Source organism: Sorghum bicolor, chromosome 4, assembly GCF_000003195.3.
Source record: "Sorghum bicolor cultivar BTx623 chromosome 4, Sorghum_bicolor_NCBIv3, whole genome shotgun sequence".
Taxonomy (NCBI): domain Eukaryota; kingdom Viridiplantae; phylum Streptophyta; class Magnoliopsida; order Poales; family Poaceae; genus Sorghum; species Sorghum bicolor.
The window spans coordinates 58,544,450-58,561,785 of NC_012873.2; the positions used below are offsets into that span (position 1 = coordinate 58,544,450).

At 46.3% G+C, this 17,336-nt stretch overlaps 3 protein-coding genes across 3 annotated transcripts; 2 read left to right on the forward strand and 1 right to left on the reverse strand.

Moving 5' to 3' along the window:
- LOC110434835 (serine/threonine-protein phosphatase 7 long form homolog) lies at positions 11,947-13,261 on the forward strand. Its single transcript, XM_021459580.1, has 5 exons — positions 11,947-12,207; positions 12,294-12,488; positions 12,581-12,968; positions 13,059-13,110; positions 13,227-13,261. The coding sequence occupies exons 1-5, from the start codon at positions 11,957-11,959 to the stop codon at positions 13,259-13,261; spliced, it is 921 nt and encodes a 306-aa protein (XP_021315255.1). The 5' UTR covers positions 11,947-11,956.
- On the forward strand, positions 12,969-13,999 carry LOC110435100. The gene is made up of 3 exons (XM_021460465.1): positions 12,969-13,151; positions 13,227-13,625; positions 13,705-13,999. Exons 2-3 carry the CDS (start codon positions 13,305-13,307, stop codon positions 13,861-13,863), a joined length of 480 nt encoding a protein of 159 aa, XP_021316140.1. The 5' UTR covers positions 12,969-13,151; positions 13,227-13,304; the 3' UTR covers positions 13,864-13,999.
- LOC110435087 lies at positions 14,417-16,642 on the reverse strand. Its single transcript, XM_021460452.1, has 6 exons — positions 16,534-16,642; positions 16,197-16,397; positions 15,844-16,116; positions 15,556-15,777; positions 15,130-15,466; positions 14,417-15,045 (listed from the first exon to the last, which is right to left on the reverse strand). Exons 2-6 carry the CDS (start codon positions 16,395-16,397, stop codon positions 14,504-14,506), a joined length of 1,575 nt encoding a protein of 524 aa, XP_021316127.1. The 5' UTR covers positions 16,534-16,642; the 3' UTR covers positions 14,417-14,503.

Below are 17,336 nucleotides of genomic sequence, written 5' to 3' on the forward strand. Positions count from 1 at the left end.
ACTTAGTTTTGACAAGTTTAATTTTTACTTGGCCTCGTTATATATACTTTCTGGCTCCGCCACTGCGTGGCTCATATGAAACTCAATCCCTATACTTAGCTACGATAGTACTTAGTGTAAATAATATTCCAATATGATGACAATGTCGTATATACACTACCAAAAAGGTGGATTCTTCTAATATTTTTAAGTAGTAATAATAAAATATTATCACCAGACATAGCACATGAGATCTTCACTATGAGGCATTTAGTAGGTAAAGTTTATATTAAATTTTGAATGATAAAATACTAGAAAAAACCCCGCATTCTTAAAAGAAGAAGAAAATTCTGGTCGTAATATATATGGACCTTCCAACGATCTATCAACAGGAGATGGACGCGTATGCGCTTGAGAAGGCACTGCACACTGTGGCGGTCCGTGTTACTACTGTGCTTATTGAAACAGCAACAGCATATGCAGATCGTGCCGCGCGAGGGCCGCGTGCAGGCCAAGGACGGAAGCGGGCGCGGGAAACCGCAGCGTCCAGCGAGGCATCCTCCATCACTTGTTCAATCCTACTCACCTTGTTTACTTGAGAAATTTTTTAGTTTTAGCTACTGTAGTATTTTTTTGTTTGTATTTAGTAATTATTGTCCAATCATAGACTAATTAGACTTAAAAGATTCGTCTTGTAAATTATAAATAAAATATACAATTATTTTTTTATTTATATTTATTGTTTCATGCATACGGTCAAAGATTAGATGCGACGGAAAATCTTGAAAATTTTTGAAAACTAAACAAGGCCTCGGATACAGTCCACCATCACTTTCGACGGCTGCTACAAGGGTTACCAGTCGACTCACAATTGCTGCATGCAGCATTATTAAACAGATCAAACATGTGTTGGCATTGGCACATAACATTGCTGGTCGTACCAACAAAAGCGACGATAGTACAGAAAGGACATGCTCAAACTTAGGGATGAACAGGACCAAAAATAGAGACAAACGTTTATACAACGACAGAAGAAAGCTGGAATACGCTCTCATGTATAATGGGGTCAAAGCCACACCGTACCACACATCACTCATAACCAAGTATACGATATTATCAATTTGGATTGACTCATTCAAATCTATAATGAATATTTTGATTCCTAAATAATCTGAAAGGGGGAAAATAACTTTTTTTTATATTCACTAATGTTAAGTTTCTTCAGAGACGGTCAAACATCACTTTTAGAGAGATCTAGGCAGCTGCCCCTGTTGGTAGGTCTATGGAAACCAGTATTAGTAGAGGCAGAATGAAAGAACGCATATGAAATGATATTTTCAGAGATTAGTCTCTTAGCCGTGGGAATGATGACGATGATGAGGAATGCACTGCAGTTGCAGCAGAGCATACGGCTAACACCTGCACGCACTCCATTAACACGACCGACGCGCGCGTTTATAGCCTGTGCTCCGCGAATCTCTGACGGCGCAGCACGTACGAGCTCGTATAGTAATATGCATGTGTCCAAGTGATTACACGATGATCGACCATTCGTTAGAGCTCACTAGAGCTGTGGGTGCTGAACCGGCCGGCTGATGGCAGTGCGTGTCAGAGCTAGCGATAGCTGCAAGAGAGCCACACAACAAACGACATGCGTGCAGTCAGTGCAACAAATTTACGACAGGTACGACTGAGGAGTGAGTGACGTACTACTGATGAGCCGGCCGGCATATCCATCATGCTCACTGCTGCGCTGCGCAGAGGATCGGATACGTATATCATCTCATCTGTATATCTTGCCAGAGCTCTGCTCTGCTGACAGAGCAAGTGTTAATACTACGAGAAAATGGATCCAGGGCAGCAGGGCTAGCTTAATTACTAATTACTACGTACTCTCTAAAGCAAACACGGATTATCTTTATTAATATTTGGGAAAAGGTCAGGGGCGAGAGATGGATGCATGCATGCAGCTGTCGCTGGCAGGAAATAATGCGGAGAACAAACAGCTTAGAGCTAGCTGTGCGCGCGCGGTGCTCCTTTACAGGCGGAAAGAGAGAGGACATAGAGCAGGGATCGAGAGCGCAAGCGTAATGGATCGGAGCCGCGTAGGATGAGCAGTGCCGACTGCCGATGGCCAACGTGGCCACCATGCAATGTCCAGGGCGCGACGTCGCCATCAGTGTCAATGCATATTTTATAGGAGTGTCATGCACATTAAATAAGGTGCCACATAAGTAAAATTGCTGACTTGGCAGAGTCATTAACCGAAGAAGTTTCATCAGATGAGAGAGGAGTTTCATCCCCATGAAACTCTTGTGGCTCGGTTAACTAGTTTATAGTCTTGGTAACTGTGCCATGAAACTATGCATTGAGACTGGCCTCATAGTTGGCCATGCAGCCCGTGGCCCGTTGGCACGGCCCGCGGCACGGCATTTTGGCCCGGCACGGCCCGAGGCACCGGGCCGTGCCTGGGCCGCCACCGTGGCCCGTGACACGACTCAGGCACGGCCCGACGGCCCGGTGCTTAATGACCCAGTAAAAAATATAGATTTTTAATTCTAAAAAAGAGAAAATATAGGTTTGTTGGCCTATCTATCCATCCTAATTGGCCTGTTAAGAAATGTAGCCTACTAATTCTAAACAAAAAAGAAAATATAGGCCTGCTACTGGCCTGGCACGACCTTGGCCCGGTGGTCCACCGTGCCTTCGGGCCGGCCCGACGGCCCGCGGGCCGTGCCTTGGGCCATACCCCCGGCACGAGGCACGGTGATGGCACGGCCCGGCCGGCACGTCGGCACGGCGCTGCCCGGGGTAGGCACGGCACGGCACGACACGCCGGGCCGGGCCGGCACGGCCCGATGGCCATCTATAACTGGCCTCAGGGTATCATACGACAATGTGCTCTCTGCGGCCCGCCGCTGGCCTATACTCCATCATGGACGGACCTACAATTGTGGCCGGGTATTCCCGGGTATACCTACATTTTTGGAAAAAAAAAATTAATAGGTATTTGAGATATATACATGTATAATATACATAAGATGTTAAAACTACGTTTCTCTGTGTTTATGGGTCATTTTATTCAGCAATTCACCTCTAACTCAAAAGCAGTCCCATAAGCCACGTGAATCCAGACGGTCCATGACTCATCTAACCTTCTCACTCACTTCCCCACTCTCCCAAAATCCCAAAATCATCAGGCCTAGTCCGTAGGGGTAGGGCAGTCGCGCACTGACGCGCAGGCAGGCGCTGTGGCCTGTGCGGACACTCACGTTGCCGGCGTCCCCGCACTGCCGCTTCGGCGGCTCCGCTCCCCGGCATCGGGCGTCCCTGTGCCGCCGCGCGGCCAGTCGGCCACGGCGCCCCCTTTGCTTGGACTTAGATGTAATAAAACTTAAATCCCTTTCCTTTTTCCTTTGTTGGTTCTATTAAATATCATTTTCAATTACAAAATAAAATTTATAGATATGTAATGCATTTGAACTACATGTATCTTTTATCTAAGTAGATCTAAACATTTTGTGTCGTTCATCCAATTTTTTTTTACTATGGGCCTGCTCCCAATTCCTGTGTCCGCCACTGTACTCCATGCGTGCCTCGGTCTCGCGCGGGCGCGGTCGTGCTCGCACTGTGGCAGAGGGCACAGTGTGCATGCAGAGTATGGTGATCACATGCGAGTTGAGGACTTGAGGCTGTTTGCTTCTGCGTATGCATGCATGCACCTTTGTGAGCGTGTACTGAGGGTGAAGGCGCATGCATGCGCACAAGAGAAAGCGAGGGATTAGAGCAACTCCAAAAGAAGAGCTATCCATGTTATGTATTCTATATTTGGTTATTTTGAGAGAGAAAAGAGAGTCCAACAGCTATTGTATTTGGTTTGCTAAAATAGCAAGTCATCTATCCCGGAGTTCTCGTATGGTAAATATAGCATGCATGTCCCGCTAGCTATATGATTTGCTGTATAGAAAAACTATTGGAGATTTTTGTTTTTTTACATAATTTTCTATTTTAGAGGTTGGCTAAATCTTGAATTTAGCTATCCATTTTTACCAACTCTCTTGGAGTTGCTCTTATACAGTACTTTAGGCTGTCTCCAATAGGAGACCTATTTGGGAACCCAAACCCAAAATGGGTCTCCAACGCAATATCTATAGCCTCCAACAGAGTACCTATACAGAAAACTCATTTTGGGTATCAGGAGAGGCATAACCCAAATTTGGGTATCCTCTCTCCTTAAGACCTATTTGCAGAGAGTGTTGTCTTTTAGGTCTTGTTGTTGGAGAAGACTAAAAATATGTATGGAACCTTTTACCTGTAGCGCTACCCAAAGGACAAATGGGTATTGTATTTTGGGTAACAATTGTTGGAGATAGTCTAGAAGAGAAACTTTAGCTAAGGCCTTGTTTAGTTCCCAAAAAATTAGCCTTGTTTAGTTTTCAAAAAAATTGTAAAATTTTCAGATTTCTCGTCATATCGAATCTTGCGGAACATGTATGGAGCTCTAAATATAGATAAAAGAAATAATTAATTACACAGTTTACCTGTAATTTGAGAGACGAATCTTTTGAGCCTAGTTAGTCCATAATTGGACAATATTTGTTAAATACAAATGAACGTGCTACAGTATCCATTTTGCAAAAAAAAATAGAACTAAACAAGGCCTAAGAGCAGTCCAGTCTAAAAACTATGGGATGATTTTATTCAATGTCTTCACTCTCTCCTATCATATCACTCATCTATCACATTTCTTTATATCCCAGTTCTTATATAGACATAGTTTCTTGTATAAAAAACTATTTTCTTCTCACTTTTCCTTCAAATGGCATATCATCATTTAATTTGTTTAGTTGGTATCTAATTAGTGCTAATAGAAACCACCTTGTTTTTGGGTTGGAACTCCCCCTGCATGCACCCCGAATGTGTGAGGAAATGTATGTACTCCATCCCGCGTACGTCGTGAAGCCTGATATGCATGGGAAACAAAGGGTCCAAAATTTGTTATTCACATTAGAATTACATTGCATTAGAGGTTGTGCATCATAGTCTAAATCTGAACAAAGGCAATGCAAATTGTTGTTTGGTTTGCCTTGATAGAGAGTTGTTGTATAGTGTAGATGTAGTGTAGGCTAAGTTTTCTTTGAGGATAGTAATAGCTTACATATATCATATATGAGCCCTAACCAAATAGGGAAAGACCCGCCCTACTGAAGCCTCTAGCCTGGATAAGACCATATCTCGCAGTTCCTTAGTACCTCCCTCTATTGCCATAAAACTATCATATTGGAGATAACTATGTTTTTTTCTTTTTTGCTCTAACCGTTTACCAATATCTCTCACTCTCTTTTTTGTGGTCACCAGTATTTTTATCACCTCCCTTCAAATAAAGGGTGACTTGTATCTCCCCTAATACCATGGGGCGGCTCCAACTACCACCTTTTGGCCATCTTTTCTCTTACACTTCTATAGGACTCACCTCTATGTGAGTATTTAGGGAGATATATATTGGTGCACTCACTGTTAAAACAACTTCCCCAATATATATTCAAAAGACTAATATTTAGTTACCCCAATACATACATTTTGATGATAGATTTATTGAAAAAATGGTCAAGATGCTCTAAGGGTAATATTTTTTTAGACTCTGCTCTAAGGGTAACAAATAGACCTAGTATAAAGTAGAGAAGGGACCGCGGTGCCGCACGGCAGCAAGTAGCCAAAAACAGTTTAGGCCAGTGGGCTCGTAGAAACATGCCTGCGCAAATCGTTTCGTGGGCTGCATTGTTCACCTGGGCTGGGCCTGCTGAGCCCAGCGGGGCGCTACAATTCTGTCGTCGCCAAAAAGTGGGGAAAAAAATCGATAACTCCGCTGCGCCACTACGATGGGTTGCGATAGCATGGTGATCTATTTAGCGTTTCTTCATCTTTATTGAAAGAAGTAAGCACAAACATTTTGCATGTTTGGTTGTTTAATTGACTAGCAAGTATATATGTGGCTGTAACGGGGCGTTATGCTTATTGCATGGTTACCTAGATAATTTGTGTCTTGAGGATTTATTTAAGGATAACTTTATGCATTTTTATTTGTTTATACAAACTCTGTAATATGTTTGGACGCGTTCTCTTCTAGGTCGTATGTGTACGAGAGGTTTAGAGCGAGATTTATCAATGATGCTCCCACACATTCCAATTTATTTTATATCGAACTCCGTGTCATGTCTGAATACTTACTGCCTCATATGGATATGTGAGTGTTAGACCATAGAAACACTTTGTAATTTAATTTATTTTGGAATCGGACTCGGCACCTTGGCGATTGAGTATGTAAGATCTCATCAAACGGTTGTGAGCAATGGAGAACAAAAAGAAAAGAAAACTGTCGCACTTTAAATCGAGATATATTGCTAGATTAACGTGGCATGCGATCATATATACATAAAGTCAATACTAAAGGTTCTCCTAATTAAGAGTCTAACTCTGAGGGATTAGTTAAGGTGGCCTTGGCGTATTTTGCTTACCAAATGTCACGATGATATAATTATTGTTCCCAGACTGGGTCGTGGGTGCAACTAAACCAGAACCGCTTCTGTCACATATTATTTATAGTATATATATTAATCAATGATTAGTTAGTACCAAATCCAATGATTCTCGGCCAATATGGTGTGCTGCAGGCTGCAGCCAAAACCACGTTTTTCAGAATAAAATTGGGTGGACACCATCCATCATCTACCCCATGCGACCCAACTCCGATGAAAATTTGTTACGGGTTGGAAGTTGGCAAGCTGCATGTGCACTAGAGCCGAGCTACAAGACAGGCCCGTTAGGCCGACGCAGGCTCGGTCCGAAAAATGTGCGGCACATCACAGGATCCATATATAGTGCCAGCGAGCACGACATAAAAATTAGGCTAGAACAGTAGCGGTCCGGTTGTTCTCAGCCGTTTAATTCATTTAGAGAATTTCTCACCGTTAGATCCTCAAAACCTACATATATAAGTAAACTCTCACCTCATTTTCTCTCGTTCTCCTCCCTCCCATCCCTCACAGCCGTCATTTTTTTTCACTTCGTGGCTCTCAGCAAAATGCAAACAGCAGAGCAGGAGGCACTTGGTCGGGGTTGTGACGGTGTGCATGGCCAGGGTGCTTCCTTCCGGCGATGGCGAGGTGAGTCCACGAGCACGTCCTCACGCAAGTGCTAGCGCACGATCGGCGAGGCGTGGTCAAGGCCGCGTCCCCGCTGCGGCGTCGTGTCTATGACGCGTCCCCGAGGCGACGTCGCGTCCTGCAATGGCGTCATGTCTGCAGCGCGTCCCTGAGACGGCATCGCGTCCTGCGTCAGTGTCAGCGGCGCAGGCGCAGCCGCACAACTAGAGCATGTCCTTGCGGTGGCGAATGATGGCGACAACGCATTCGCGGTGACGACGAGCGGCTGGGGGTGCTTCCGCGACGGCAACAAAGCACGGCGGCACAACGACCCGCGTGTGGCGGCACGACACGACACGGCTAATGGCTTGTAGTACTATGCCTGGGCCACGACCACGGCACGGAGACACGATACAGCACGACACGACAGCACCGCCGTGCCTGGTAGTGCCGTTTTACGACATGTCGTGCCACATCATGCTAGTGTCGTGTCGTGATCGGACGGCCGTTTGACCTTCTATAGGTGAAGTCGCCTCTTCTGTTTGCTCCATGAAAGATCGTAAGATGAGTTTACCACCTTCAAAGTGACAGATGTTGTTAATGTTTTAGGAAAGGTATGTCTAGATGTCCTTTTTTGATTCTTCAATACTTTTATGATTAATGTCATTTTATAATTGACTTGTCTATTACTGATAATTCTATTATTAAAAGGTAACATCTTGATTCTTGCTGGTTGTTCTACATTTTTTATGGAAACACATACATGTTGTTGTTGGTAGCCAAAAGTTTATAGTACAAGTCCGCCCAGGTCATTTTTGGCGGCTGGATTCGCCATTGCTTCCCATGGCAGACGAGTGGTGCGGTGAGGTATTAAGGCCCAAGTAGAATCAGGGCTAGCACCGAGGCGAAATCTGGGCTAGCGCAGTGGGACCAAGGCGGCACGACAGTGGCGAATTTTTTTTTATTTTTAGCCCATTTTTAAAACAAATTTCAATTTTGACACGTTTTTGAAAAAAATTTCAAATCTAGGCCGTTTGGCCCCGCCACCATGCATGGCGGGGCAAAATCACTGCACCCCGCCATGCATGGTGGCGGGGTACACCCTGCCACGTGGCATTTGCATGGCCCTGTATGCCGACGTGGAACCCGCCACGGATCATGGCGGGGTAGTGAACCCCGCCGTGGATCATGGCGGGGTGCGGCCTGACAAAACGGCCCTCCCCCTCGGCTTTCAGTTGAGTCACCCGCAGCCCCTCCCCACGCCCGGCCGCCGCGACCCGCGCCCGCACCGCCGCCGCACCTCGCCCCGCGCCCCGCGACCCGCCGCGCCCCGCGCCTCGCCGCGCCTGCGGGCAGCCGTGCCGCGGCCCGCGCCCCGCGCCCCGCGCCGCGCCCCACGCCGCGCCCCACGCCGCGCCGCGCCCCGGCCCTGCGGCCCGCCACGCCCCGCGCCCGCACGCCGCGGCGCGCGCCGCCGGTGGTTGGGGCGCCGCCCGCGGCCTTGGAGGCGCTGCCCCCTCCCTCGGCCGCTCGAAGACCTCCTTCCTCGGCCGTTTGACGGTATTTTTTAATTTTGTTTAGTTAAATTGCTAGTTATTTATTTAACGATTATTATTAGTTATTTAGTTAGTTAGTTTAATTTTAGTTAAATTGCTAGTTATTTAAATTTTAGTTAAATTGCTACTTAGTTAAATTTTTTGTAGTTAAATTATCGAAATTACACTACTTTGAGTTAGTTTATATAAGTAGAGGTGATAAATTAGTTAGTAAGTTAGTTAGTTAGTTATGTTAGTAATTAGTTAGTTAGTTAGTTAATATTAGTAGAGTTAATAATTTAGTTAGTAAGTTAGTTAGTTATGTAGTAATTAGTTAGTAAGTTAGTTGTTTATGTCAGAATTAGTTAAGAATTTAGTTAGTTCATTAGTATTTCGTACTACCATATTGGTTAGTTGATGATCGGATGTCAAATCGTTTTGTAGATGGATTACGGTGTAAGAGTTTTTTACGGAGGAATTGTTAGGAGAGAGGATTGTCAGTTTGAGGATATGTCTGAGGATTTGGAATGGTTTGATGGTCCCCCCAGTTTTAGTGATCTATGTGAGCGTTTGAGTTTGAAGTTTGGCGATGCTTTCACACTAAAGGGTAGGTTTGATGTTGGAAAGAATAGGGCACACTATGTGATGATGGAGTTGTGCAACCAAGCTGAGTGGTCCCGGTACAATAGGGTCATCCAAGGTTCGAATGTGGGCATGGCTGAGTTGGTGTTGGAGACTGTTGAGAATGAGGAGGCGTCCTTCGACGACGATGGTGATTGTGGTGTGCAGGTCCAACAAACTATGGAGAGTATGGACTTGGATGGTAATTGGACGCAGGAGCGGGTTCAATCTCCTCCAGTTGGTCAAATAAGAAATGATTTTGATGTAGACGAGTTTGAACAAGAGGAGAATGAGGCGGCAGAGGATGAAATGATTGGTGATGATGTTTGCTCTGATTCTGAGGAATCAGAAAATGAGGAAGTAGGTTCACCTGGCATGTGTGCACCGGTTCGTGGCATGCCCTCAGGAGTTCCGCTTGAGGTACTTCATGCAACGCACACTCACGGCAATTTAGCCACAGGGTATCCAGTTGATGGAGAGGAATACGAAGGATGGGGTCGGGTTCGAGTGGCGGAACCTTACGTTGCACCACCCTCTTATACATCGGCAGAGCTTAGACAGCTGAGGGAGGCTGGCTTGCCCTTTACCGGTGTTCCTAATTATATGGATGTCAGCATGTCGCATATGGCGGTTTGTGACACGGGTTTGCAGATTTGTAAGGAATCATTGTACAACCATGAAAATTTAATACTCAGGAAGGGAATGCTTTTCAATACGATGTCTGAGATGAAGTTGTTCCTTCAGGACTATGCTGTGTATCATCATAGGCCGTACACGGTTCGGCATTCCGACAAGGAGGTAAAATTTCAAATAGTATGCAAGGCAGGTTTCCCGTGCACGTGGAAGTTGAATGCACGGAAACGGTCGAGTGATGGGAAGTGGAAGGTAACTTCAGTGGAGCAGCCGCACAGATGCCAGACTAATAAGGGCAAACGGTACCATCCCCAGTTGACGGCTCGGTACCTTGCTCGCCGTATATTGGGTCTTGTAGATGCGGACAACGACGTATCGGTGTCTTTCTTGCAGGAGACCATAGCCACTTTTGTTGGGTATGAGGTAACATATGGAAAGGCATGGCGGGCAAAGCAAATTGCCCTGGCAATTCGGTGGGGTAGTTGGGAGGAAGCCTATAACAGGGTTCCACGCATTTTGTGTGCAATGCAACACTTCAACCCTGGCATGAGATGGTTCATATACACAGGAGGGTTTTATCTTCAGAACCCGTTGAGGCATATTCTGTACCGTGTGTTCTGGTATTTTGATCAGTGTAAGCGTGCATTTCAGTATTGCCGGCCAGTTGTTCTAGTTGACGGCACATTCCTCACCGGCAAATACAGAGGTACATTGATGATGGCTGCTGCTGTAGACCCTGAGAATCAAATTGTGCCACTGGCTTTTGCTTTGGCAGAGGGGGAGAACAATGATTCGTGGTCATGGTTCATGCGTCTGCTCCGTCTTCACGTCCTTGGTCCTTCTCGCACCATTTGTTTGATATCGGACCGTCACATTGGAATTCTTAATGCTGCCGGTGAACACATTGATGGGCACCCACCCCTAGTGCATCGTTGGTGCATGAGGCATTTTGCCGCTAATTTCTGGCGCCGTCAACGGAAGAAGGAGGTGGCAGACAAGTTAAAGGAACTTTGTAATAAACGTACGGAACACCAGTTTAAGGAGACAATGGCGGAACTACAGAAGATGATGAACCGAGCGGGCAAGGAATGGTTAGATCAGCAGATGGAAAATAAAGCGAAGTGGGCATTAGCATATGATGAGGGTGGGTTTCGGTATGGCATAATGACAACAAACTCCTCTGAGTCTTTCAATCGTGTGTTCAAAGGCGTTCGATCTCTACCAGTGTCCGGTATTGTTGAGTTCTCTTTTAAGAAGTGCAATGAATATTTTGTTACGCGGTATGGCCTAGCCCTGAGGAATGAAGAGGAGCTTGGAAGATGGGGGAAGGCTGCACATGAATATTTGCAGGAGGCTGAGGAGTTGTCCAAGCAACAGGTTGGTGAGCCCTATGGACGAGAAAGACTTGTTTTTAGCGTACGAGCTAGAGGGGGCACAAACCTTGGCGGCGAACGATTTGGTGGGCGAACGTACCGTGTGGATCTCGAAAAAGTAGAATGCAGTTGCAACGTACCTCAGATCATGCATGCCCCTTGCTCACACATGATTACGTCTTGTCGGCTTAGAGGTTTTGACCATACAGCTGATCCATACATGTCACCCTTGTATCTCCGTGCCAACACCCTAAATGTTTGGGAGAAGAGTTTCGAGCCGTACCTTGACGAGTCGCAGTGGCCTCCATATTATGGTGAGGACTACGTGCCTTATCCGGATCTAAGAAAGGTAGGGAAGGGAAGGAGGAAGAAGAAGCGACTGAAAGGCGATATGGACAATATGAAAGGTTATGGCGATGACATGTATGGTGGCGGTGACTTCAACGAAGAACGTGCGCAGAACCTATGCAGCATTTGCAAGAAACCTGGTCATAACGCTAGATTTCATAGGAGGGGTAGACAAGAGGTTGTTTATTAATCTTTGTGCTTATCAAAATTCTTAGTAATCATGCATTTATGTTATTTGTCTTCAAATGTACTTGCTTTGTCTTATTACTAATGTTAATAATTGTACTAATGTTGTTTATTTCATTTTTGAAACAGGCGGGCTACGATGGCGGCGCGGGCACCTCATCCCCGCTTTAGCCTCATTGAGGCGGACTACGACAAGGACCACCGGGCCAAGGCCTTGTCGGAGCAGCAGAGGCCGTTGTGTGTGCTTCGTGGTCGCACGCACCACGTACACAGCTGGAACGAGCGATACGCGCCGTACATTCGTCGTGCAGGCTTTCTTGAGATCGTCCGGGTCTACAACAGTGGACTTCCCACTCTAGACCCTGCAGTTCTTACTGCTTTTGTTGACAGGTAAAATAGCATTTTACATTACTTTAATTTGTTTGTCAAATATGTGACCTCAAATAATTGATATACACAACATTATAACGATGCAGGTGGAGACCAGAGACGCACACCTTCCACACACCTTGTGGAGAAATGACTATCACATTGCAGGATGTGAAGATGATATTGTGTTTGAGTTTGTCTGGTCATCCGGTGACTGGGGTCGTCGATGAGTCTACTTGGCTAGACTTGGTACAGGAGTTTTGTGGCAGGCGGCCATCAGATGCTGAAGTTAAAGGCACCAAGTAAGTTCATATTTGAGTCCCATTGAAATTACTAATACAACCGTTTTAGATACATCTATATTTATACAATATTGGTTTACTGGTAATTGCAGGAAGACCTCAGGAGTCTCGACGTCTTGGATTACGCAGAACTTTGGTGCAGGACCACCGCCTGATGCTCCAGATCATGAGGTGGAGATGTATGCAAAGGTGTGGTTGTGGCACTTCTTGGGGGGTTTCTTGTTCCCTGATTCCTCAGGAGACAGCATCAGCTGGATTTTCCTGAGGATCCTTATGCAGCCACTGGACAACATTGCCGGCTACAGTTGGGGTACCGCGGTGCTTGCATGGACATACCGTCAGCTTTGCCAGGCCTGTCGTCGCCAGTCTTCGAATGGAAACCTAGGTGGCTGCTCATATCTACTTCAGGTTTGGATTTGGGAGCGTTTTCCAGTTGGAAGGCCCACTAAACCTCCGGGTTTGCCTGTAAATAGATATGTGGTAAGTACCTTGGACTTTCATGTATTATTTGATGTTTATGGCACAACAGTTGTCCAAATGATCGAGTTAATGTTGTGTGTGATGTTGTAGTCACAACAGTTGTCTAACTACTCCGAGGAAGCTAGTAGGCAACTGTTCCGGAGTAGAGACGACAAGAGCAACCCTCTTCGCAGCTTTGTGAAGGTACTTTCGATAAAAAAATTCATTATTACAAAGCAATTACAACTGAATAATGCATGTTGTCATTTTAACCTGCAGAAAATCAAAAAGGGCTGCAAGAAGTTAGCGGCTAAGCTGAGCTGTGCAGACACGACATATGCGCCTCCGTTGCACCCCATGTTGTCTAGGAGCCAGACGGCCTCGATGTCCACTAGAGCTACTTCGGCTAGGGCCGCGTCCTCCTCTGTACGTACTCCGCAGTACACAGGGAAGGGTCCAGCGGACGTGGACGATGACGACGAGGCCCTTCAGTACTCCACGACTAGTGGCGACGACGACGACGACGAGTTACAGTGGGAGTTCACCGGTCACGAGGAGATGGGTACCTCACAGCTAGGCGGTGCTCCTATTGGTACACAGGGGGTGGAGTACACACCGGAGGAGTACACACAGGGGGTGGAGTACACACAGGAGGAGTACACACACGTCGAGCACCAGGTGCCTATGCTGTGCTTTTACTTTTCTATATTTGCATGATTCAAAAATTAAAATTGCTCATTAGGGTGCTTGTTTGCAGGGTACTTCGTCCACACAGGAGATGGAGCGTATCCATAGGCGGCAGCGCGAGAGGCAGCGGCGAGACCGCACGGACGTGGGGTGGACAAGCAACGTGGTGCCTACCAATCCTAGGAGGCGACGGAAGCCGCGAAACCGCTACACCCCTGGCGATGATTAGATTATACCTGTTTAGCAGTTGGGACTTGTCATGTAGTACCTGTGACATATTGTTATTTCCAGCACGTTGGTAACTGACATATTTCTAGATATTTGATGTACCTTTTTTAAGCATTAGTGAGAATTATTTAAGTTGTTCGTTCTAAAGTATCTTTGGTATTTACGTAAAAATCTCAGTCTTGCCAAACCAGCTGCGAACCAGGACAATCGGTTAACAAAAACCGAACAAAGACACTGCAGCAACGGTTCTGGCCAATTTCTGGCTACCCCGCCATGGCTGGGGGCGGGTTAGGGGGTACCCCGCCATGGACCATGGCGGGGTACCCCTAACCCGCCCCCAGCCATGGCGGGGTAGCCAGAAATTGGCCAGAACCCCAGGTACCTATCATGGCACTAATCAAAGTGACTTCCTCTATTGCTTTTTAAATATTACACAAAAAAATAGCACCTAAACACGCAAGAAACAAAACTTTTAATTGTTATATTAGTTAAACATATTAGAAAATCTTTTTAAACATTCTGACAGCTGTGGACTTTGGCGAGGAGCGATCAAATTGAAATACGTCGGAGTACAAATTATTACATGACAAGTTTCATAGTACAAAAGTCTCATCCCTAAGCCACTCACATACATTACCACATCAATCAAACTGCGTGCACCACTGCGTAAGCAACTCGTCCTCGGACTCCCAATCGTCCACTACAGCCTCCTTACCCATGCTCGCCTCCGCTGCCTTGGCCTCACTAGCCTGTCTCTCGTAGTAAGCTGCCTCCGCCTCTTCTGCCGCCTGAGAGTATAACTGTCCCTCTTCCTCGGTCATGTCTGTTGGCCACCATGAGTGGTAGACCGATGTCTTCTGGTTGTGGTATGCAGCCTCACCCTCCTCTGTGGCACCGACAGGCATCGGCCCTGACGCCTCACCCTCCTCTGAAAGACGAAGTAGGTCGCATATCCTTCCCATTTCATAGTCATGCTTCTCCTGAGGGTACCCCAATTCCTCGGCAAGACGAATGAGGTCGCCTATCCTTCCGGTGTCGTCGTCTTCCTCCGCCTCGGCCTCCTCTTCGACCACAATCGGACGGCTAGCAGTGCCACCAACTGCACCGTCCCGCCCTAATATCATATTCTCCGCGTACTTAGCACGGCCCACATCTGCTTGCCAGTTTCCGGTGCATCCAATCTCTGTAAGTACAATATTTAAAGAATTAATAACATATTCATTTCAGAGAAACAAACAGTTTCACTTTCAAAAATTAAATGACTCACTAGCACATAATGAGGCAATAGTATCGTTCAAGCATTGCATCTCAACTCGCTCAGCCTCCTCCGCAGCCTTCCTTGCATGCTCTTCAGCCTTGCTTGCACGGTACTCCTCTATCTCCTTTTCCCTCTCCTCGGACCACTTCTTCCATGCAATACTCGCAGGGTTACGAACACGCAACTCCTGGGCGAATGCAAGCATTTTCTTCTTATGGTCCTTCACAAAATCAGTGACGTAGTTTGCAGGATAACCTCTCGTCTTGCGAACTGCTACTCTTGCCTTATATTCATCTTTGAACTTAAACACATCATCAGATGATTCCCATTTGCATTTCTGAGTGCTCTGTTACGGGAAATATATGAATACAAAGTTAGCGTACAAAAACAAATATATGAGTATAGTAGTACTAAATGTGCACAGTCCTAGCAAACCTCATCATAGTCGATCATGTGGCCACAGAAGTGGCCAATCCCAAGACCTGAAGGAACTAGGCCGTAGCTAGCTTCAACACCACATTTGCACATCACGGGAGGCGCAATAGACCTCCGCTTCTTCTTCCACTCTACAACCTCCTCCTGCTTCTCAGGCTCTGGCCAATGGCTCTTTGGACCATAGATCCACTCCTTGAAACGGCACTTTCGAAAACCACGATCCTACAAAAAGAACACATTAGAACACACATATACGAACTGAAATTTTAAGATTGAATCAAAACTTACTTCACGCCGCAGAGGACAAACAAACTCTAGTTCATTCTGTGGATTTATCACGGCTTGTTCTCCGCAATGACACTTCGGAGGATCCTCGAGCCGAAGTGCAGAGGCGACGGCCTTCTCTTCCTCCGTCATAGGAGGAGGGTTAGGGGGGGGCGGAACCCAGCGAGTAAACAACTCACGTTTGCAATGATCAACGCCGGGGTAGAAAAGCAGAATTCTTGGGTCAAACTTGTCCGGCCCGTCGATCCATTGGAAGAAAAAGCACCGGAAGTAGGGCTGCAAAAGAGTTTCAATTGTCTCATTGGGAATAAAAACATAAAAAACCAATAAGAAAAATAAAGGGCACAGTGACTTACGCTATAACTATAACAAGTATAGAAGCAACGTGCCGCAGTATCCGGATGTCTCGACTGGCTCACGTGTGCCGGATGTCCACAATCACAGTTAGGAATAGGTTCCTGTGGAGGCACGGGGGCATCCTTGCAAGACACATCGGGGTACAACTCTCTAGGACGACCCTTTTTTCGCCAAATCGACTCACGATACGAGTCCTCCATCTAAATTCGCGAAAATAATTCAACACAAATCACATAACTAAACAAAGTAACGTAACAAGAGACTTACTAAACATATTAAAAATAAACAATTGATGTTATTTAAACTATGAAAACGTAAAGGTTGTAAGAAATTTACCTTCTCCAAACGAGGGGTGGCCGGAAAAACAACCGTGGAGAACGACGAGGTGGGGAATACGCAGCGGAGAGGGACGCCGAGGCGGGGCAATGGGGGTGAAGGACGACGCGGAGGGGCACCGGAGAAGAGCGGAGCTCGGGTGTGAGAGAGGGAGAGAAAGAAAGACCCTCGGGCTGAGTGAGGGAGAGAAATGAGAGAAAGATGGCCGTTCGGCCGGCTAAGTAGGGCGCGGGCATACCCCGCCATGATCCACGGCGGGGTAGGGGTACCCCGCCATGATCCACGGCGGGGTCCACGTCAGCCCACTTTAGCCACGAGTGCCATGCAAATGCCACGTGGCAGGGTGTACCCCGCCACCATGCATGGCGGGGTGCAGTGATTTTGCCCCGCCATGCATGGTGGCGGGGCCAAACGGCCTAGATTTGAAATTTTTTTCAAAAACGTGTCAAAATTGAAATTTGTTTTAAAAATGGGCTAAAAATAAAAAAAAAATGCACAGTGGCCAAGGAGGGGGTCAACGCAAGGAGGGTGAATAAGGTTGTTGTGTGAGGGAAAGACAGGAAGAAGGTACTAACATGTAGGGCCCACTTGTAAAACGATATTGGGGTAGATGTATTGATGATCTCGTGCAACATCTTCTCAAATGAAAATAAAAAAAGAGCAATATTGGTTACGTATTATTAATATAACTATACTGTGAAGATGGAGATGCTCAAAGCTCCTTCCATTCTTAAAAAAAAGTTGTGCTGCCTTATTTAGTTCACCTTAAAAACCAAAAACCAAAAACTTTTTAAGATTTTTTT